Source organism: Etheostoma spectabile, unplaced genomic scaffold (genome assembly GCF_008692095.1).
Source record: "Etheostoma spectabile isolate EspeVRDwgs_2016 unplaced genomic scaffold, UIUC_Espe_1.0 scaffold00019271, whole genome shotgun sequence".
NCBI lineage: Eukaryota > Metazoa > Chordata > Actinopteri > Perciformes > Percidae > Etheostoma > Etheostoma spectabile.
Genome location: NW_022604786.1, coordinates 1 through 23,349, shown reverse-complemented (window position 1 = coordinate 23,349; position 23,349 = coordinate 1). Strand labels below are relative to the sequence as shown.

The 23,349-nt window shown below is 41.0% G+C and overlaps 1 protein-coding gene and 1 pseudogene across 1 annotated transcript; both read left to right on the top strand.

Annotated features, from left to right (window-relative positions):
* The first annotated feature begins 6,721 nt into the window (after positions 1-6,721).
* LOC116684199 (actin filament-associated protein 1) lies at positions 6,722-15,825 on the top strand. Its single transcript, XM_032510067.1, has 11 exons — positions 6,722-6,917; positions 7,062-7,327; positions 8,001-8,029; positions 9,426-9,526; positions 10,098-10,321; positions 10,403-10,512; positions 11,096-11,213; positions 11,359-11,446; positions 11,829-11,995; positions 12,575-12,685; positions 13,348-15,825. The coding sequence occupies exons 1-11, from the start codon at positions 6,722-6,724 to the stop codon at positions 13,372-13,374; spliced, it is 1,437 nt and encodes a 478-aa protein (XP_032365958.1). The 3' UTR covers positions 13,375-15,825.
* Positions 15,826-17,186: 1,361 nt separating this feature from the next.
* Positions 17,187-22,760, top strand: LOC116684198 (ras-related protein Rab-14-like; annotated as a pseudogene).
* Positions 22,761-23,349: the final 589 nt, after the last annotated feature.

Below are 23,349 nucleotides of genomic sequence, written 5' to 3'. Positions count from 1 at the left end.
CACACAACTCTCTCTGGATGTCTCTCTAGTGAAGACGAGGACCTCCTCTGAAGAGTCCATCTTGCTTTTTTTTGTCCTCTATGTCCTCCTTGGCTGCTAGCAACTGCGCGGAGGGAGGAAGGGTGCACGCGATCACAGAAGGCTTGTATCATGTGGATGCGCAGACAGTGTTGTTGTCATTACTTGGTTCACATGAAATAAAAATGCTAATCATAAAGTCTTGTAAGAAAAATACCATGGCAGAATTGCAGAATCTTCTCATTGTTGTCGATTTTGCGGATTATTTTCTCAAAGAGTGAATTGAGTGTTTTGCCGCAAAAAAATATCCGAAAATAGTGAAAGCTTCTATTTTGGCTACGCCCGTGGATTTGATAAAGATTTTCACATTACTTTGCAGTCGAAGGCTCAACAGTGTTTCTATAGAGCTGAAGTGGTGTGTGCATTAATGTCCCATATAAGCATGTTGTTGTGTCTCTGTAAAGGACAGAGTGTGACCTAGGCCTGCTCCATCTGTAAGGTGTCCCGAGATAATGTATGTCAGGGTGTAGGCATCCTGACCCCGACCGCACGATCTATGACTCTCTACAGCAAGAACAGGAGATGCGTTGCGTGTTTTAAAAGTTGTTTGCGCGTTTTTGTGGATTTGCTGGTTTGTTGGACTGGGATTTAGGATTATGAGAAGCCTGTGATGCGGGTTCTACCTGAGATCTGAGACGGGACGACGTCCGAGTCCAAGAGAGAGCGAAGCGTGCAGCCACCTCCATCTGACCCGGGGTGAGTTCTCACCGCGTGGACGGCTGCGACACAACAATTAGGTTCGTTACAATTGTGTTATCTATAGTGTTTTTTAGGGATGCTAAAAGACACAGATGCATTGTATCTGAGGGCAATAACAGAAAACACAAATTACTCTCATTGATGCCATTCCAATGTTAAAAAGAAAGCCAAGTTCAACTGACTTGGACACTGTGTAAGTTTTTATCCGTAATGTTTAGTTGGCCATCCTTTAAATGTAGTGGCGTGAATTGAGTCCCCTGAATGTTAATTGTCTAAAGGGAGCTACCCCACCTTAAAGGAGCAGTCCGGTCCATTTCAACATGTTAATCTGCTACTTTTAAAGGTGGAGGTCTGTCAGTAGAGAGATAAATGAAACCAATCGGTGCTTCCTACACCGAGCTATCCTCCTGCTAACGTTAGCCCCAAGCAGGCTTCAATGGGGCAAGTTATACATGTGTGTAACCAGTATTTAAAGTAACTAGTAACTAAAGGAACTAGTAACTAAATGAACTAGTAACTAAAGCTGTCAGATTAATGTAGTGGAGAAACCAAAGTAACTGGTACCTAAGGTAACTATAGTAACTAAAGCTGTCAGATGAATGTAGTGGATTAACTAGAGTAACTAGTAACTAAAGGAACAAGTAACTAAAGGAACAAGTAACTAAAGGAACAAGTAACTAAAGGAACAAGTAACTAAAGGAACTAGGAACTAAAGTAACTAAGAAAACTAGTAACTAAAGCTGTCAGATGAACGTAACGGAGTAACTAAAGTAACTAGTAACTAAAGGAATTAGTAACTGAAGGAACTAGGAACTAAAGGAACTAGGAACTAAAGCTGTCATATGAATGTAGCGGAGTAACTAAAGTAACTAGTAACTAAAGGAACTAGGAACTAAAGCTGTCAGATGAATCTAGCAGAGTAACTTTAGTAATTAGTAACTAAGTAACTAGTACTAAAGTAACTAGTATCTAACGGAACTAGTAACTAAAGCTATCAGATGAATTTAGCAGAGTAACTTTAGAAACTAGTAACTAAAGTAACTAGTAACTAAAGTAACCAGTATCTGTCAGGTGAATGTATTGGAGTAACTTAAGTAACTAGTAACTAACGGAACTAGCAACTAAAGCTGTCAGATAAATGTAGCAAAGTAACTAAAGTAACTGGTAACTAAAGGAATTAGTAACTAAAGGAACTAGTAACTAACAGAACTAGTAACTAAAGCTGTCAGATGAATATAGCGGAGTAACAAAAGGAACTAGTAACTAAAGTAACTAGTAACTAAAGTAACTAGTAACTAAAGGTGTTAGATGAATATAGCGGAGTAACAAAAGGAACTAGTAACTAACGTAACTAGTAACTAAAGTAACTAGTAACTAAAGTAACTAGTAACTAAAGGAACTAGGAACTAAAGCTGTCAGATGAATGTAGCGGAGTAACTTTAGTAACTAGTAACTAGTAACTAAAGCTGTCAGATAAATGTAGCGGAGTAACTAAAGGAACTAGTAACTAAAGTAACTAGTAACTAAAGGAACTAGTAACTAAAGGAACTAGGAACTAAAGCTGTCAGATGAATGTAGCAGAGTAACTTTAGAAACTAGTAACTAAAGTAACTAGTAACTAAAGTAACTAGTATCTGTCAGGTGAATGTATTGGAGTAACTTAAGTAACTAGTAACTGACGGAACTAGTAACTAAAGCTGTCAGATGAATGTAGTGGAGTAACTAAAGTAACTGGTAACTAAAGGAACTAGTAACTGAAGGAACTAGGAACTAAAGGAACTAGTAACTAACAGAATTAGGAACTAAAGCTGTCAGATGAATGTAGTGGAGTAACTTTAGTAACTAGTAACTAAAGTAACTAGTAAATAAAGGAACTAGTAACTAACGGCACTAGTAACTTAAGCTGTCAGATGAATGTAGCGGAGTAACTAAAGTAACTAGTAACTAAAGGAACTAGTAACTAACAGAACTAGGAACTAAAGCTGTCAGATGAATGTAGCAGAGTAACTTTAGTAATTAGTAACTAAAGTAACTAGTAAATAAAGGAACTAGTAACTAAAGCTGTCAGATGAATGTAGCAGAGTAACTTTAGTAACTAACTTTAGTAACTAGTAACTAAAGTAACTAGTATCTAATGGAACTAGTAACTAAAGCTGTCGGTTGAATGTAGCAGAGTAACTTTAGTAATTAGTAACTAAAGGAACTAGTATCTAACGGAACTAGTAATTAAAGCTGTCAGTTGAATGTAGTGGAGTAACTAAAGTAACTCGTAACTAAAGTAACTAGTAACTAAAGGAACTAGTTACTAACAGCACTAGTAACTAAAGCTGTCAGATGAATGTAGCGGAGTAACTAAAGTAACTAGTAACTAAATTAACTAGTAACTAAAGGAACTAGTAACTAACGGCACTAGTAACTAAAGCTGTGAGATGAATGTAGTGGAGTAACTAAAGTAACTAGTAACTAAAGGAACTAGTAACTAACAGAACTAGGAACTAAAGCTGTCAGATGAATTTAGCAGAGTAACTTTAATAACTAGTGTTACAGCCTGGCTCAAAGCCAGCAACAAAAAGGGAGGTTTCACACAGATAATGCAACCAAAATGAGATTTATTCAACTAAATACAACAATAACCTAACTGAACCCAAACCAAACAAAGAACAAAATGGTGGTTGCTCCTGAAGGACCAGGTGAGAGAGTGAGACTCCCAGCAGGGCAGGCCCTTATGCCTTCTGTAGGCCACGCCCACCCGGCCAGGCAAGACGACCCGCCCACTCTCAGCACCTGCAACAAAAAAAAGAGCAGACATAACAGGCCGGCATATAGGGAAGGGCCGTCACACCCCCTCCCTCAAGACGGGAGTCCTCACACTCCCAACCACATCCCAACTGCCACAAACACTTAAACCGCCACAGCTCTGGACATGGCATCCGCCACGGTATTGTCAGCTCCTTTGACATGTCGAATGTCTAAAGGAAAAGGTTGGAGGAAAAGACACCAACGCATAAGTCGCTGATTCGGATTCTGGAGTGAATGGAGAAAAGTCAGAGGATTATGATCAGTGTAAACCACTACCGGACTCACCCCTCCCCCCACATAAACCTCAAAGTGCTGCAAAGCCCAAATGAGTGCCAGAGCCTCCTTTTCAATGATGGAATAATTAAGCTGATGTGAGTTAAACTTTTTCGAAAAGAACTCACCGGACAGTCAACACCGTTTCCATTTGTCTGCATGAGTACAGCACCAGCCCCCACCTTACTAGCATCCACATACAGCGAAAAAGGCCGGTCCATCTGGGGGGCTGCTAGAACAGGGGCAGAACACACAAAGACTTCACCGACTCAAAAGCGTCCTGACATTTAAGCGACCATTCAAACTTAACCTTTTGGCTTAGCATAGAAGTGAGGGGAGCAGCCACAGTGGAAAAGTGGTTACAAAACCCACGATAGTAACCCACCATACCCAAGAAACGAGAGAGCTCTTTCTTGGTAGTCGGAACAGGAAACTGGTCAATAGCCAACACCTTTGCCCTCACTGGACAAACCCGCCCCTGACCAACCACCTTACCCAGGAAGGTGACTGTTGCCTTAGCAAACTCACATTTTGCCAATTGACGGTCAACCCAGCCCAGGCCAACCGGTCAAACAGGGCCTGGATACGCTGAAGATGATCCTCCCAAGAGTCACTGTATATGACACATCATCCAAATAAACAGCACAACCCACCAGTCCGGACACAACCGTATTCATTAGGCGTTGGAAAGTGGCTGGGGCGTTGCGTAACCCAAATGGCATCACTGAATATGAATACAAACCACTGGGAGTAATGAAGGACGCAATTTCCCTAGCCCTAGGACTTAAAGGAACCTGCCAATAACCTTTAAGCAAGTCAAACTTACTGACAAACTTAGCAGAACCAACTTGGTCTACACAGTCCTCCATACGCGGAAGTGGAAACGAATCAGGCTTCGTCAGTAGGTTCACTTTGCGAAGATCAGTACACGGTCTGAACGTACCATCAGGCTTCTTTACAAGCAAACATGGAGAGGACCAACTAGAGGCACACGGCTCAGCAATGTTATTCTCCAACATATAACCGACCTCCGCCTCCAACTGCCCGCGCTTTTCCAAAGACATGCGATAAAAACGTTGTCTAACGGGTTTAGCATCTCCCACGTCAATGTCATGTTGAATCAGGTGAGTACGCGACGGAACATCAGCGAACAAACACGGATACCCTGTTATCAGGGTCACCAACTGTGAACGCCTTGGTTCAGGTAAATGTTTTAACACTCCCTCCAGTTTATCCAGTGTCTCAGAGTTCTTAAGACGCCCCATCAACACGCCATCATCGGGTGAAACCAACACATCCTCATGTTCCACCATCAGATCACCAGATGGAGATGGATTATCTAGCGTACCCGCTGCCGCACCAGAAGAAACCACCGACCCGGGACCCGACACAGCAGAGCGAGCATAATAGGGTTTCAACAAATTAATGTGGCACAACTGTTCCGACTTCCTCCGATCCGGAGTCGCAATGAAATAATTCAGGTCTGACACTTTTCGGGTCACTGTATAAGGACCACAAAACTTTGCCTGAAAAGGTGAGCCAACCAACGGCACAAGTGCCAGAACCTGATCACCCGGACTAAACTCACGGCGTTCCCCCCGCCGATCGTATAACGTCTTCATTTTATTTTGAGCTCCCTGCAAATTAACTCTTGCCAGTTCGTTTGCACGGTACAACCGCTGTCTGAACCCATTCACATAATCTATCAAATTGCTCGGAGCCTCTCCAGCTTTCCAGTCATCATGTAATGAGGCTAAAGGGCCTCTTACTTTATGACCAAAAACCAGATCATTAGGACTAAAGCCCAAACTCTCTTGGGACACCTCCCTTGCAGCTAACATTAGCCATGGTAACCCTCCTCCCAATCACGTTCCAACTCAGTGCAATAAGCACGCAGAAGAGACTTCAAGGTCTGATGAAACCTTTCCAAGCTCCTTGGCTCTGAGCATGGTAAGCACTAGACTGTGAACGTTTAACATTCAATTGCCTTAACACCTCTGCAAACAGCTTGGAGCAGAAGTTAGAACCCTGATCAGACTGGATAACCCTAGGAATACCAAAAATAGACAGGAACTGTGTAAGAGCTCTCACAACTGATTTAGCGGTGATGTTTCTGAGGGGATACGCAGCAGGATAACGTGTAGCCTGACACATTACAGTAAGCAAAAAGGTATTACCTGCTTTCGAGCGTGGCAAAGGACCAACACAATCGATGATCAGATGCTCAAACGGTTGTTCAGCAACTGGAATAGGGTACAGGGGTGCAGGCTTAATCACCTGATTTGGTTTACCTGTTAACTGACAAGTGTGGCAAGTTTTAACAAAAACAGAAATGTCTCTCTTCAAAAGAGGCCAGTAAAAATGACGTAAAACCCTATCATAGGTTTTCCGTACCCCTAAATGACCCGCCACGCCATCATGAGCCATCCGAAGTACAGCAGGTCTTAACACAGAGGGCAGAACAATCTGCACAACTTCTTCCCCACAAACAGTCCCCCCGGGGTACCCACTTTCTCACTAACAGGCCTCACGGAGAAAATAACCACAGGCTGCACTCTCCACCTCATCCTCAGGCAGAACCTGGCTGTAAAGAGGCCGAAGGGATGGGTCATCTCTTTGCTCTTTCACCAAACTACTGCAAGACATCGGCAAAGGATAAGCCGGCACAGGGAATACCGGGTCACCTGTCCCACGCGGCCTAACAAGACCAAAACCATCACTGGCCCGGCTCATAGCACGGGTCACTGCACAACCGGAAAGAACCCCCGAAACATCTATGAGCGACTCAGAACCGTCTACCTGGCGAATTTGAACATTTCCCGAAACAGATGAAACAGGCCACATACGATTCCCAGCCAAGTCATTCCCCAGAATGACATGTACTCCCCCCACAGGCAAGGCAGGCCGCACCCCCATGGTCACCTCACCATGCACCAAATCCGAGAAGAGCGTCAACCTATGCTGTGGGGCAGAAAAAACCGTCAAACCCATACCCCGGACAGCAATACTGGAACCAGTCGCTGTCTCAGAGGAGAAAGATAGCACAGAGTCCACAATAAACGAGTCAAGTGCCCCCGAATCCCTTAAAATCCTAACAGGAACTTTCCTGCTACTCCCGACCAGCGAAACATAACCCTCGGTTACAAACGCAGCATAACCAGGATCAATTACCTCCTCAATTGAGGAAACATCCCGACGGTGCTCCACCACAGGAATCTCCGTCCCCGACACAGACAATGAAGGTTTTGTATGTTCCCACACCGCCGCAAGGACACGACTCCGCTCCTCACGCAAAGACGCAGCAGCCGCAGACGACTTTGTTGGCGAATACACAGGCTTAAGCTTTTTCCTCAATACTGGGCACTCACTTTCCAGTGACCCTTCCCCATACAATAGTTACAGACACGATGTGGGTCCAGCTTCCCCTGGAACCCCTGTCTACCTCAGCCCGCTCAATCCCTTCCGACTGCCTGACAGAGTGAGCCGCATCTCCACGACCACGGGACTCCCAAAAAAAACCTTATGGGTCAAAACAAACTCATCCGCCAATTTAGCAGCATCTGTAACCCTACTTACTTTCTGTTCATTTATGTACGTAACACACGATCCGACAGAGTATTTTTAAACTGTTCGAGCAAAATCAGCTCCTGCAAATCCTCCAGGTTTGTACCTGAGAAGCAGCACACCACCGACTAAAATGAGTGATTAAATCACGAACAAATTCAGTGTGAGACAGCGTCTCTTTTTGTGTGATCTGAACCGCTGACGATATGCTTCCGGCACCAATTCATATGCCCCAAGTACTGCAGCTTTAACCAAGCGGTAAACGCCACTATCAGCAACACTCATAGCTGAAAATGCCTCCTGGGCCCTACCAGTGAGCACACACTGAAGCAGAAGAGTGCTATCAGTGTCAGACCAACCCCGCGCATTTGCTAAACGTTCAAACAAAACAAAGAAAATGTCAGGGTCCTTTTCATTAAATTTGGAACCAACCTCAAATTGACGGAAACGTCGAATGACTGAGTCGGAGGAATAAGCCCTAATGACCCATCAACCTTCAGTGGGCCAGACTGAAGCTTTCCTGTACTTATAAGGTCCAAACGATAGCGCTCCAACTCTGCCTGTTGTCTCGCTTGATCATGTGCCAGTTCGGCCTCCCGAAGATGAACATCTTGACGTGATTTCTCCAATTGCAACTGTAACAAGAGTAACTCTTTCTGCTCCACAAACGACATCCAGCCCCAAAACCCGCCAGAACAGGCGCCACGTTAGACACTTTAACCTCGCCATCTACATCAGACAAACTAGTCACTACTACAGGCACCCTAGCAGTCTCACCAAGGACAGGCAAAACATCCTGCTCCACTAACGTGGCCTTTAAAGCACCCAACAGCTCCTCTTTATTAGCTTTTTAGACAAATCCACGCCATAATAGTCAGCCACTCTAAAGAGCTGGTCTCTCTTATAAGAATCGAGCAGTTCCACACCTGGACACTTAATAAACTCCTCAATTGAAGCCATTCCTCCAGGCAGAATGTCTAAGCAACAAATACAGGTAGAAAAGAACACCAACAGGGGCGACAAGCCGTAAGTATGGAACCTTATTCCTCTGGCTAACCACCCAACTACTACCTCTCTCACTCAACCCTAGTCTTCATGCAGGCTAGCGGCGGGATAAATTAAGCACAAGCCCAGTAACCCGGTTAACTTCCAGCATGCTGAAAATCACCTAGACAGTCATGGAGTGCACCCGAGCAGCTCCTAGAACCGCTCTAACCACCCGCTGCACAAAAATAACAAACTAAAACAAAAAAAGGTCAATGGGGACAACGAGTGTCACACATTGCTTATGCCTACCAGGAATAAAGGCTCCAAACAACTCACCAGCCCTCAACCCCGATACCTGTAAGGTAAAGACACCAGAGCCGGTCAAAACAGTGTGAAACACTCCCTGAAAAAAGTGTATTTACCCTTACCAAATCAGATCTCCAGTTTTAAGTAAGATCCCGGACGAGCCCCCATTTGTTACAGCCTGGCTCAAAGCCAGCAACAAAAAGGGAGGTTTCACACAGATAATGCAACCAAAATGAGATTTATTCAACTAAATACAACAATAACCTAACTGAACCCAAAACCAAACAAAGAACAAAATGGTGGTTGCTCCTGAAGGACCAGGTGAGAGAGTGAGACTCCCAGCAGGGCAGCCCCTTATGCCTTCTGTAGGCCACGCCCACCCGGCCAGGCAAGACGACCCGCCCACTCTCAGCACCTGCAACAAAAAAAAGAGCAGACATAACAGGCCGGCATATTGGGAAGGGCCGTCACAACCTTTGTCTCAAAAGTCTGGAGAAACAAGCAAGATGGATTATTTAATAAGTATTTATTCTGTATAGTGGATGTTTTTGTCAGTGATTTATTAAGGAAGATTGGACCGTGAAAAGATGCGTTCGCTGTTTCTCTCTTTGTTTGTTGTTTGTAAATGTATACACAGCTCTCTGCTCCTGGTTGTACATATTTTTGGTGTCTTGTAAGGCATTGTTAAATTGATAAATTGCCTTCACTCAAATAAAAAGTGAAGTTTGTGTCCATGTTGTGTCTCTTCAGTCCAGTACAGTCCAGACTGACTCTGAGGAAGAGAAACCTTCAGCTGGCTGCAGCCTCAACAAAGACAAAGGTACTGAAATCATTACTTATTATAATTATTATATCTGTAAGCTGGAGGAAAGTCTCCAGTCTTTGCAGTGTTTCAAAAAACACTTTGAGTACAGTCAGTAAACTGAAATGTCAGTTAAGTATTGTCAACAAAATCCTGTCAGTTTTGTTATTATTAATACTATGGGGCAGTGTTTCAAAGCTCTAAGCACAAGGCTTTCAACTGATCATACTTCTAAATCATTAAATCTTGCATTCTCTTTTCATTTGGCTTTTAAACATCTTTGACTACAAGACCAATGTTTTAACCACTAAGTTTAATTTGCTCTGCTTCATACACTGTTCATAAACTGGGTAGTTTAGTTTTTAATCCCAAAACCTGTGGTTTCATGTCATGATTACAAACAAATCTGTCAACTTAGTGGAGTAGCTTAAAAGGTCTAGACCCAGGTAACCACTGGTCAAACACAATGAAAAGAAAAAAAGAGCTCTTATTGAAAAAAAGGCTAAAACAGTGTTAAGCTCCTTTAAGTCACTAAATGATGTCATGTTAGAGTGACCTTGCTCTGACCTGAGGTGTGTCTGACTGACAGGTTTCCTGAGCGTGCTGATGAACTGTCAGTGGCAGAGTTTACTGTGTCAGGTGGAGGCAGGTCTACTCAACATGTTTGGAGAGGAGGAAAAGGAGGAGGAGGTTAAGAGGTCGCCTCAGTACACCGTCCAGCTCAGAGGGTGTGAGGTCAGAGGCGGGCCTGACACCGACCACTCCTACAGGATCACACTGAGCATGCTTGGTGACCAGGTGGCTGTGCTGGAGGTGAGCTGACCAGGCATTCATTTGGTTAAGGGATGGAGTTAGTTATTTATATTTTCATGTGTCAATACTTCCTTCCTTCAGGTGAATAGTTCAAGTGAAAAGGAGCGATGGTTAAAGCTGCTGCAGGACGGAGCTGCCAATCACAGTCACCATGACAGGAACACACAGATCAACACAGGTGGAGCTCTCAGGTAAAAGAGTGTTAATACAGTTACAGTGCATGTTGTCTGGGTGTTCAAATACAAACAAACATTACGAAGGTGTCACTTTGAGCTCTAGGTAATTGTGACCCCATTTCTCACTATGTTCACTATTTATACAAACCAAACAATCGATTAATGGAGAAAATTATCAGCAGATTAATCCATAAGGAAAGTAATCATTAGTTAATAGTTCAAAATGGTCTCTACCTCAACCAACTGCAATAGTTAAATCCTGCTTTTACATTAATGCATGAATGAACAGTCACAGGGGACATTTCTACTGTATACTTTTAATACTTTAACTACGATTTTATGATTTTACTCACATACTTTTACTGAAGGAACATTTTCAATGTAGGACTTTTACTGTAAGCAAGTATTTTTACTGTGTGGTTTTAGTTACTTTTTACTTATGTGAGATTATTAGTTTAATTAATACAATCAGCAAAAAGTAAAAAAAGATCATTAATGTATATCTAAGAGAGAAATGGTCCAACAGAAGAACCTTGATGCACCCCACATTCTTTTCTTCTTCTTCTCTTGTAGTAATTCCATTTTTTTCCCTCCTCAGTGGGCTGCAGACTCAAAGGTTTCCCACCTCCAATACCTACATGGACGACCCCTTCCACCTTAGTGGAGCAGGCCAAGACCAACCCATCTACTCCAACACCTCCATACTGGAGCTTATGGTACACTCCATATAGCAAAGGATTTAAGCTCCGCTTAAAATCACTCCTTTGTTCATACAAACAAGGAAACTGTCATAAAACGTGTTTTTTGTACAAGATTGAATTGAACAGATAATAACAATGATCAGTGTTTGTGGCATTTTAGCTCCACAGCTCTCAGGATTCAGTTCAATGCAGCTCGGTGTCATCTAGAGACTCAGTGACCTACAGCAACACCGCCTTCACCGGCCACAGTGAGTCTTATAAATAAGCATGAAGACTCAAACTCAGTTTAAAAGTTTGTAGTTGATTTTTTTCACTGAAATCCTCGGACTATTCAGCCACCACAGTTCAGACAAGAGAAGATCTGATAAAAATGTTGATTCACTGATTCTCTAGTTGTGGACTACAGTTATTAAAGGAGCTTTAGAGATGTTTCTCTCCCTCTAAGGCTAAATACAGGCTGGTATAGTTGCATCTGCGTGCTATTTGCACAATAACAGAAGGCTTGTATCATGGGGATGCGGCAACAGTTTTGTTGTCATTACTTCAAATTTTCTCACTACGCACTATAGCTTTAAATAATTTTTAAACTGCCAAAAATACCTTTAGTGAAGATCTTGGTCCATTTTTCAGACAGGAAGTCGATGGAAGTGGAACGAGGCATTCAGAAGCTTGAGTTAACGGGGAAGAGGACGGTGCAGCGGAGGGCAGGGTCAGAGATAAACCTGGCCTCTGTCGGAAAGCAAAACAAACGCACCTCTTTTAGACAGTCGCTGGCCATCTGCAGTGAGCGTGCTCAGGTGAGGAAAAACAGGGACAGGAATTTTACAAACATCTCAATTTACAGTGCATTACAATAAGATGGATGCATAAACATTTCTATATCTGCATTAAGAAGTAGAATTAAAAGAAAGGAAAATTACACATAAGTGTACAGACACATGGAAAGGTAGAAAACGATTAATTATGACATGTTAACAATACATCAACTTAAATGTATATACAAGTAAAATTACATGTTGGATATGTATATAACACATTACTAATAATAAAGCTAACCCACTGTATAATGAAAGAAAATGTTAAATAAATAAACAAAAATAAGTAAAAGTGGATAGAGAAATACACACATATACATATATATTTGCATGAACTTCATCTTAATGTGGATTCAGAATATATACATATGTATCATAACTGAGCCACACTGTGATTTTGACATCCTCTGTTCTCTGGTCCCTGCTGGTCTCTGCTGGTCCCTGCTGGTCCCTGCTGGTGCATGCTGGTCCCTGCTGGTCTCTGCTGGTCCCTGCTGGTGCCTGCTGGTCCCTGCTGGTCGCTGCTGGTCCCTGCTGGTCTCTGTTGGTCTACTGGTGCAGGCGAGTTTCCTGAACCCTCTGCTGCGACGGACGGCCTCAGCTAAAAACTCCCTCAGACGAGCTCCTTCAGCGCTGTTCATTGAACATGGGAAGGTATTCCAGAGGAGGAAGGTGAGTTTCTCACACACACAAACATACACACACACACACACACACACACAAACACACACACACACACACACACACACACACACGCACGCACGCACACACACATACAACACGCACACACTTGTACGTTACATCACTTGTTTCATTTCTAGCAAAATGAACCACAGATGGATCACTGTCAACATTCAGTCACCTTTATGTTTTATTATAGATTTAGTTTTTTGTATTTCAAGGTACATTTTAGTGAATTAAAATCTAGACACTGCTTATTCACCAATGGCGGAGAAAGTATTCACATCCTGTATTTAAGTATAGTACGAATACCACACTGTAGAAAGTACTAACTAAAGACGTTACTCTCTACAAAATTAAGCATGCCAATGTTAACATGTTCACGTTAAAGTTTAGCATTTAAAGTTTAGCTTATTAACATGCTAACATTACTACTATTTTTAAGTAAGCAGGTTGTAAAGCAGTATTTTTCTCTCTGGTTAAAAGTTCTACCTGTAACCCCAGTCAGCAGTGATGTCACAGGGTCTTGGAGTATACCTGTGCATCACTGCAGCAAGGTGACAAGTGAAACCACTGGAGGTCAGCAAAGACTTTAACAGAAAACATCATCTGTCTCTGTTGTTCAGTTAACTCTGCTCTTCCTGTTTCCACAGGAATGGGAAACCAAAGCTGCTGCTTGATACTAACCATATGTCGTCATCATCATCATCATCATCATCATCATCATTATCATCATCATCTACAAACAGTCCTCTCAATTGAAGAACTTTCTAAAATGCTTTACAATGAGTGAAGTTACTCAGTATGGTCAGAGGTGGAGAAAGTATATTTTACTTCCATAAAAGTAGTAATACCACATTATAGAAATACTATGTTACAAATTAAAGCCCTAATCTTAAATAAAATCACAAAAAGTATTAGCATCAAAATATACTTGAAGTACCAAAGGTACTCATTATGTAGAATAATAAATATGATTGGATTACAACTAATGATGCATTAATGTGTTTATCACTTTAATGTTGCAGATGGTAGTTGATACATCCTCATTCATTAGTTGATAATATTTTGTTTTGACTGATTCTGTAAAGTAATTAAAGTTATTAGATATGTGTAGATATATCTCAGTCTGAGATGTAGTGGCTAAAAGTATAAAGTAGCAGAAAATTGACACTAAGTAAAGTACAAGTATCTCAAAATTTTACTCACACCACTGATTAAAGTCTACATCAAATGGATTGGTATTATGTTGGATTAATGCTGAGCAATTAGCTGATTTCACAAAACAAGTCACCAAAATCAAGAGAACCTTGTGTGACTTTAAGATGACACAAAGTTTGTCATCTAAAACATCTGCAAGCAGCCCAAAAATTATGACTGTTCAGACTGCAGCAACTGTCAATGTCAACCATGCCAATCATGTCTGTATGTGCAACACCCGATTCAGTCTAAACAGAACAAAGTGCACGGCTGGTTTTAGACCTTTACAATGTGATGTTGGTAGTTTTCATTTATTTTATTGGTCATGTTTTCAGGCCAGTGCACAATTGAAGGTAACTGCACCGGAGATAGCTAGCAGCTAATTTACCCGTTGCCCGTGGGCAGCTGCACAAACAATAACCACAGAATAGCAAACATTAAACAGCACAATACATAAAAGTCAATCAATGCGAGATAATGCTTTAAATCAGTATGATAAATACTGGGTTTGGGGCTGGTTTTAAACACTGCAAAGCATCCTGAGTCTGTCTGTGAGTATGGAATTTCATACTCAATTTCACTTCCCCACTACTTTAACTGAAAAAGCAGATTGACCAAAGGCTACCCTTTTGAACTACAGTACCCAGTCACCTTGGGTAGAGTCTCTAGTCTTACTGGCACTGCTGCTGCCGGGATAGGCAAGGCATCCTGTAACAGAAGGGTGTGAAAGATTATGAATAACTTTATACATCAGGAATGCATCAGAGTAAAATAAGAAGTCAAAATTGGGGACCCCTTTTTTTCAGGATATTATATTAATGATGATCCTTTGGCTTTTAGAATTTGTTGAGCGAGTGTGTAAACAGGCTTGAGTCTCACACCTGCCTTTGTTTCATAAGTACACACATGAAAGCCCTCACACTGCACATTCTTTATTAACATCTTATTTTAACACTAATCTGGGTTTATTTTAGTCCAATTAGAGACTTTGATTTTGATTTTGATATCTACAGTATATATACTGTTTATATAATCAATAAACATTTTTTTTAGCAATAATATAGGTGCTTATGAATCCAGTGTACTTCCTGTTGTTCTTGGAGCTCTGAATCAGCTGTAGCAAATGAACTGCAGGCACTTCTTTCTTAAGCCACTCTACAGTGTGAAAACAGACATGTTGTGGACTTTCCGGTGTGTTTGTGGTGAAGTCTGTAAATTGTAATAGAAATCCTCTTCTTTGTGCTCAGTTTGATGACTTATTGTTGTGAATTTCAGGTCACATTTGTTTAAGTTAGTTCTATTTAGTTTAATACCACATGTTCTCTTTTATGTAATTGGGTTTTAACTGAAAACGTTTTATATCTCTTCTTATTTGATCTGCACAATGTTATTATACACATGTTGATTTATCTTATGTTTATTTCCATGACTTATATTTACTGGATTTAATGATAATCTCAGGAGAACGTTTCTTTATTGATGTTGTACTAAACTCTGATCTGTAAAATGATGCTGTAATGGAAAAATTGAATTTTACATAGTATTTTGTAAAGTTTTTAAATTACAGCAGGGATACAAAAAGTGTATCCCTGTGGTGAAAGAAGTACTCAGATGTTTTTCTTCAGTAAAGGTAGTAATACCACAGTGTAGAAATACTCTGTTAGTAGTAAGAGACCTGTATTCATTATTTTACTTAAGTAAAAGTAGAAAAGTACAAGCATCAAAACATATTTAAAGTACAAAAAGTAAAAGTACTCATTATGCAGAATGACCTATTTCAGAATCATATTCAATGAAAAATGACTGATGCATTAATGTGTTCATCACTTTAATGTGGCCGCTGATAAAGGTGGAGCTTGTTTTAATTACATATGCTGCTGGGTATTCTAAATTTCCCCCGTGGATAAATAAAGATTCATATTAACCTAAAATGATGCATTGTAATTTATTTGTTGATTACATTTTGTATTAGGCCTTTTAATCTGAGTCTGTAAAATAAGTAGTAACTAAAGATGTCATAAACATTAGGTAAATGTTCAATATTTTTCCCTAGATGGAGTGAAGTAGAAGTATAAAGTAGTAGAAAATAGAAATACTTCAGTAATGTTTATCTCTGTATTGAATAGAATTGACCCTCACATGATAGCCTTTGATCTGTGTCCAGGAGGAACCCCCATAGACAGTAAAAGAACGTGCATGTTAGAGGTGTGACCTACTCATCTGAGGCCACTGAGATGGGCCCAACATGTCACCATGCCAATGACAGACCAATGAGAATGGGTTTAAGTACACCTGGTGAAATAGAGCCGTCCTCATGTGCAGGGAATAGTGAATGAATCATAGACCGTATATATATATTGATATTGAGATTAACAGTCTATGGAATGAACAGAGCTGATTTCGGGACTGATTGATGTGACTCCAGAAGGGAGATCCATGTGTTTCAGTCCGCTGTCAGCTGCAGTGTAACATTTGTCTTTGTTATGTCGTTTTTGTCATTCTGTTTCATTAAACCTTTTGTTAATTCTTCATTGGACCCTAGCCTCACTTCTTCAGAGATTTAACAAACACGTCGTTAGTTTTTGTAACACTAGCTAGCTATATGTCCCGGGGCTGTGGTCAGCTCTCATCCCGACTGAGTCTCTCTGCACCGGGAGAGTGAGGCAGACAGACCGGGGTGTGCTAGCTGGCTAAATGGATTAATCGTCTATATATACAGCTAATGTTAACGTTACTAGTGAATTTATTCGTGGGTTCCAATCATAGCCTACTACTAATAACTTGAGGTGGTTTGTATGCTAGTGAGTAGGCCTAGTGGGTAGTGAGCGTGTTGAACGATGTTGTAACCTTAATAAATAAGATATCTGCTGTATTACTGTGTTAAAAAGTAGCATGTAATTAATCACGAAACGATACTGTGTGGCAAAAAAGCAGCATTACGGTTACGAGCATTTTTTTCTCTGACATTTTATGATTTACAATTATTCCTGAACGTATCATCTGGGTGAGCGTTTTTGAGTTATGAGCATAGACCGTTAATATTAATATATACAGTATACAGTCTATGGCTATTAGTAACTAGAGGGTGAAAGGTGACGCCGCTGACAGGCGATTAAAGGAAACCCGTGTCTGAAAATAAAATAACAGATTTCTTTGGGTTTGAAATTTGGTGGAAACATTTGGGATAGTTACCCAACTCGTAAAAATATATAACATAGGTATGCTCGTTTTTAGATATTTTAATGCAGAATGTTACAAATTGTACCTTTAAGTTACTAACTAAAATCACTGGATACAGGCATCAGTCTCCTCTCGTCCGCTGGGCCGCGGTACACACCTATTAGTCTCGCGGTGTTCCCCCGCGTGATCGCTGAAGAAGAAGAATCGCGGAAGAAGGGAAAGGTTTCCTGACGGATCACCGGGCTAACTAGCTAATAAAGATAACTACCCGTCTTATCGGCAGTTTAATCAGGTATACCGGTTAGATAGACACCCGGACCGAAGGTACACATCCACATTTATAACTCATCCTGTCCGTCTGTCTGCTTAATTATTTATTTAATATTTATGTGTTGTGATAAAAGTGGCCTCCTACTTGTTAGCCTGTTAGCAAGGCGTTGACAGCACTGCAGCTGTTAGCCGGTTAGCTCTGGAGCTAGGGTAAAAAAAAAAAAGATTTTCTGAGATAGGGAAGTCAGTTGATTGTGTTTAATACGTTTGCTAAAGATGACTGCTTGCACGCTTTGGGACTGTCATGGTTTTTAATGTCTCATGCTAACCCTGAGCTCGCTGTGTTAGCCTAGCCGGCTGCTTCCTTTTGTTTGTTGCCCAGTTAAACGGTTTCTGATCAGGTTGTTTGACCGCAGAGGTGATTACTGGGACTGGTTCGGTCCAGAATCTCGGACAGGGTGTGGACTGATGTGTCTGATCTAAGAGTTATGTGTAAGTCGGACATCTCTTCCTGTTTTCATTTTTCTCACAGTATCAAGATGACAGCCGCACCTTACAACTACTCGTACATCTTCAAATACATCATCATCGGTGAGTTTGGAAATCTTGTAGTAAGAACTTAGCTTTAGGTGTGACGGAACCACGGTTCCGTTCGTACGATGGTCCAGGAGTCACGGTTCGGTCTGAGTTGTTCGGTACAGCGTAAAAAAACAAATGCATCTGGATCCATTTGTTTTTATTAATTTTAACAGACCGTAGTTAAAGCGTAAAAGACAGACACAACCTTCTTGCTGAGGACTCTGGTAACATTTTTCCCCCTGGCAACTATTGTCATTATAAAATTAAGGAATATTTCACTTAGGAATAACACTTGTATGTTACACTGTACGAACAATTAACAAACACTGTCCCAAAAACAGTTCACAACAGGCTTCAAAACTGAAAGCCATGAGCCATTTATACACCAAATAAATATAATTATTTAAATTCCGAGCAGAATAATCTGTTGTATTAGGGCCATAGTTTTAGTTTAGCATATTTTGATAAATACAAATTGTGCATGCTTCGCTTTGCAGGACCATTTTTGCACCAGCAGTTTTTAAATTGAATTTATTAAATAATTAAATTTGCAACCAGATATTTGCTCAATTTTATGTCTGGAAAAAATGATTTCTGGAGACATGAAACTTTCCCCAGATGACCAGTCTGTGACAGACCAGCTGCTTGTGTTGGCTCGCCTGCTAACCCCTATAGAGCTGTGAAGTTTGAGGAGTTATATCCCAAAGTCAAATTCATTTCCACTCACAGTTTGGTGACAGGTGGACATGAAACTCGCCTGGTTGAATCATCAGAAGCAAAGATGAACATTCGTATTAGAAAATATTTTGTTCTTGGATAGAAGTTAAAAAGATGCAGACCATAAACACTGATATAGAGAAGTAAACTATGTCTCCCAGGATGCATTTCACTAACAGCCAACCACAGAGCTTCACAGTATGTGATGTGCTCCGCTAACGTTAAGATAAAGCTAAAGCTAAATTATATAAAAAAATTAGATAATAATTCAGCAGTTTAAATCGGTTCTCATAGAGCTCAACAGTGCCCCAACGTTTTGAAGTGCTCTGGTTGCGGTTAAACATCTCCATTGACGTTTCATTATCTAAATATCCTGGAACCAAGCCAACTAACTAATCGATGAATCATGGTCATAAAACGTTTGATTTGTTGCAAAAGAAAATGTTGATAAGGGCAAAAGTACAAGACTGTGTACAGAAACGACCATAGACTTCAATGTTAGCAACACACTTGTAGGTTTGCCGGTGCGGTAAAACCATGGTAACGGCGAGCTCCACCAATGAGAGACATCGCTGCTACACTTAAGATTGTGGGTAGTGTAGTACTCCATGACATAGAACATAAATACGTTTTTCTTAAAACAAGGTTGATTTCATACGGACTTGTGGCTTCAACAGGAGCAGGAACCTTTGTTTCACAACCTCAGCACTTACGGTCAGTCTTCCTCGGATGGTTTTGACATTATTGCTGATCATCAAAATTCAGAGAACATTATTGGGATTTTTACTTCTGGAACCACACTGTTGAGCTCCATTCACATTCTGGATCAGCTGCTGAGGCTCGTGGGTATTTTAGTCTTTAGGATTGTCCACCAAACTGACAAACAAATCCTAATTTCTAAAAAACGAAGTTGAAATAATTTAAACTGATGGTCAGAACATAAACCTGTATGACGTGATGTTATTAGACTCCTGTGCTAACTAAACGCAGACATTATTTAAAAATAAAACTTTCAAATGAGGAAAACCTCTGAACTCATGATTTACCTTCTCTCTCTCTCGCTCTCGCGCTCTCTCTCTCTCTCTCTCCTCAGGTGATATGGGAGTAGGGAAGTCCTGTCTGCTGCACCAGTTCACAGAGAAAAATGTAAGTCCTTTCTTCTTCTTTTCACCTTGTATCGTATAATGTCTACAACGCTGGACCTGAACTAATAGAATATTAAAAATAAGTAAGAATATTGGTGGGACTTGCTCTTTATTGTTACTGTGTGTAATTCATTCACGCAGGTTTCACATTTAACATTGCAATTTAGTTTTCAGATCCAGAATGCAAGGGCTTTTACTCTGAAAATAAAGCTGCTGAAGCTTTGTCTCAGTGTTGATATTAACTGTGAAAATGAAGTATATTTTCTGTGTGTGATCGTGCAGTCATGGCGGACTGTCCTCACACCATCGGGGTGGAGTTTGGGACAAGGATCATGGAGGTTAACGGTCAGAAGGTGAAGCTGCAGATCTGGGACACAGCCGGTCAGGAGCGCTTCAGGGCTGTCACCAGGTCCTATTACAGAGGGGCTGCCGGGGCCCTCATGGTGTACGACATCACCAGGTACTGACAGGGAGAGAGGGGTGTGTGTGTGTGTGGTTTCAAATTAGTTATATTTTTTAATGGTTAACTTTTTCTGTCTCATTTCCTTTTGTGTGTTTGTGTTTTAGGAGAAGTACTTATAATCACTTGAGCAGCTGGTTAACAGATGCCAGGAACCTGACCAACCCAAACACAGTGAGTTCACACACATCATCATCATCATCATCACTTTATTTATAAAGCGCTTTCACATCAGCAATAGCTGAACAAAGTGCTGTACATGAAGGCAGCAAACACAGATAAAATAACAATCACAATATCATAAAAATAATAAACTGGGGGTGAAGATCTACCCAATAACACTATATAAAAACAGATAAGATCAAGTCTCAGTTTGGGTTGAAAGCCAAAGTGTAGAAATGAGTTTTTAAGAAGAGTTTTAAAAATCGGTATTGAGGAAGCCTGACGAATGGTCAAAGGTAAGGCATTCCATAACTTAGGAGCACAAACAGAAAAGGCCCTGTCCCCTCTACACACACACACACACACACACACACACATACTCATACATACACACACACACAAACACACATACTCATACATACACATACATACACACACACACACACACATATACAAACACCTAATGCCTAGGAGCTGTATTCACAAACCGGTTCCAGGAGTCACAGTAACTTTTAAGTCCTTTCGCTATGTTACTATTTGGGTTTCTACCACATCTAAAGACCTCTAGGTCATAAGGGGCAAGGTTACCTCCCCTTGCTCTGCTTTTCCTGCCCAGAGAATTTGGCTCACCCATGAGAGAGAAACATCATGGCTTTCAAATGAGCAAAGTGGCAGTTGGTCAAGCCCACGTTCCCAGCCTCCACCTTGCCCCCTCCTCAAAAGCTACAGACTCATAAATGGCACATACTAAGGAAAACTCAATGTGTGACTGGCTCTACTGGCTGGAATTCTGCACCAAGGCTGAATTTTGGGAAAGAGATATGGTATTAGGGGACCACTAAGGCCTATATAAAAGCATCCAAAGAGCACCATGTCATGGGACCTTTTAAGGCTTATACCTTAAGGCAAGAAACAGTTTTTTTAAATACCTCCAAGACAAAATAACAAACATAAAGGTTTCTGCAGTTTAAAAAAAAAAAGGTGTCAGCTGAAAGCATACCTTTTGTATACCTTTTTCCAACAAACACAGAAAGCGTGAAAAAAATGGTTACATTGATCCTCACAATTTGTTTTTAAAACATGCTTTCTCCTCTTTTAGAGTTTTTATTAATACACCTTATGTGATAAACCCCTAGTTTCTCAGCTGTGCGTTTGTGTCTAGGTAATCATTCTGATTGGTAACAAGGCCGACCTGGAGGCTCAGAGAGACGTGACGTACGAGGAGGCCAAACAGTTTGCGGAGGAGAATGGTGAGAAGAGTTTTTTTAATTGTTTGTGTGACATTACGGGACAAGTATTTTGTGTGCGAATCTAATAAGCAGTATCAATATCCAAGTAAAAATTAGGATTAATTTGTTAATTAATTAAAATGTTATTTCTACTTCCTGTTGTTGATCAGGTTTGCTGTTTCTAGAGGCCAGCGCTAAGACGTAAGTACAAACGCACACACACACTTTCATCATCTATACATCACACACAATAGGCTGAATGTGGTGGAAAGAAATTATACTTAAGTACAGTATTTAAGGTACTTGAACTTTACATGAGTATTTCCTGCATTTTCTGCTACTTGTACTCCACTACATCACAGAGGGAAATATTGTACATTTGACTGCACTACATTTAGCTTGGGTCAGGTCAAGATTTTATACAATAAACTTTGATCAGTTTATAAAATATAGGTAGACCCAACAGTAAATACAGTAGTTAAAATTAGCTGTACCTTGACAACATTAAGATGCTGTTCAGACAGTAATTGCATCAGGAATTCCAATAATAAATATATAGTACACTTTGAATACTTAAACTTTTGTTACGTTAAGTATAACTTTGCTGCTAGTAGTTACATTTTTTACTTGGGTAAAATTTTGAATGGAGGACTTCTACTTGCAACAGAGTATTTTTTCATTGTGGTATTGCTGCTTTTAAGTAAGAGATCTGAGTACTTCATCCATCACTGCTGTCAAACCTGGTCTTAAATGACCTGAGGTGCAACATGACAAAGTTTTGAATTAGATCTGTAAGACATTTTACTGTTTGTTTGTATCTTAATCTCTCATCCCCTGTCCCCCCTTTCTTCAGAGGGGAGAATGTGGAAGAGGCCTTCCTGGAAGCAGCAAAGAGATTTACCAGAACATCCAAGATGGCAGTCTGGACCTGAACGCTGCAGAGTCAGGAGTCCAGCACAAACCGTCTGCGCCGCAGGGAGGTCGCCTCAACGCCGACAGCCAGCCGGCCAAAGAAGGCTGCAGCTGCTAACCTCAGACCATCAAACAGACGGACGGACAGAAGCAGACAGATACGTACACAGAGATCCATCAGGCACTAACATGCGTGTTCTGTCCAGAGAGTGTCAACAGGATTTAGCTGGATTACATTTAACAATCCAACCAACTGTTGTCCAGTCCAGACCTCAGTTCAGTACCCAAATCAAGATTCAACTATCCTCCACCCAATCAGAAATTTACCAGCTTTGGTTAAATCAGGACATCCGCAACCAAATCCAGAAACTATCCAGACATCTATGTGCCACCTCTGGATCAGTGTTGGTCAACTCCCAAGTCAGGACCACCCTACCTTAGCTGGATCACTGTTTGCACAAAATGAATCCCTAAGCATTAATCCCGGCCACTCTTGGTCCACACTTGGATCATGCTAGGTCTCATTCCAGCTTTCTCACTATGCCCATCACCAGACAAACTTTTCCCAAACTGGACGACCCTCTGGACCTTCCATCATTAAAGCGCTGTTGGCCTGACTCAAGTGAAGGTTGTCCAATTTAGGACTAACCTATATAATTATCATTATTATACTTAACAAATAAAGATACAAGACTTTCTTTTGAATCACCTACAGCCAACTGATCTACACTTTACCAAAATGCGGATCACCCAAAAAAACGTACACTTAAACTTTTGACATTAGATTCAGAGCCTTGACTC

What these genes read in the sequence shown, in the direction of transcription:
- LOC116684199 (XM_032510067.1), top strand. Translation starts at nt 6,722, where the DNA reads ATGACATGTACTCCCCCCACAGGCAAGGCAGGCCGCACCCCCATGGTC. An exon ending in CCTTCCGACTGCCTGACAGA is followed by an intron (nt 7,328 to 8,000) that starts GTGAGCCGCATC and finishes ATCATGTGCCAG; the next exon opens with TTCGGCCTCCCGAAGATGAA. An exon ending in ACCAGGTGGCTGTGCTGGAG is followed by an intron (nt 10,322 to 10,402) that starts GTGAGCTGACCA and finishes TCCTTCCTTCAG; the next exon opens with GTGAATAGTTCAAGTGAAAA.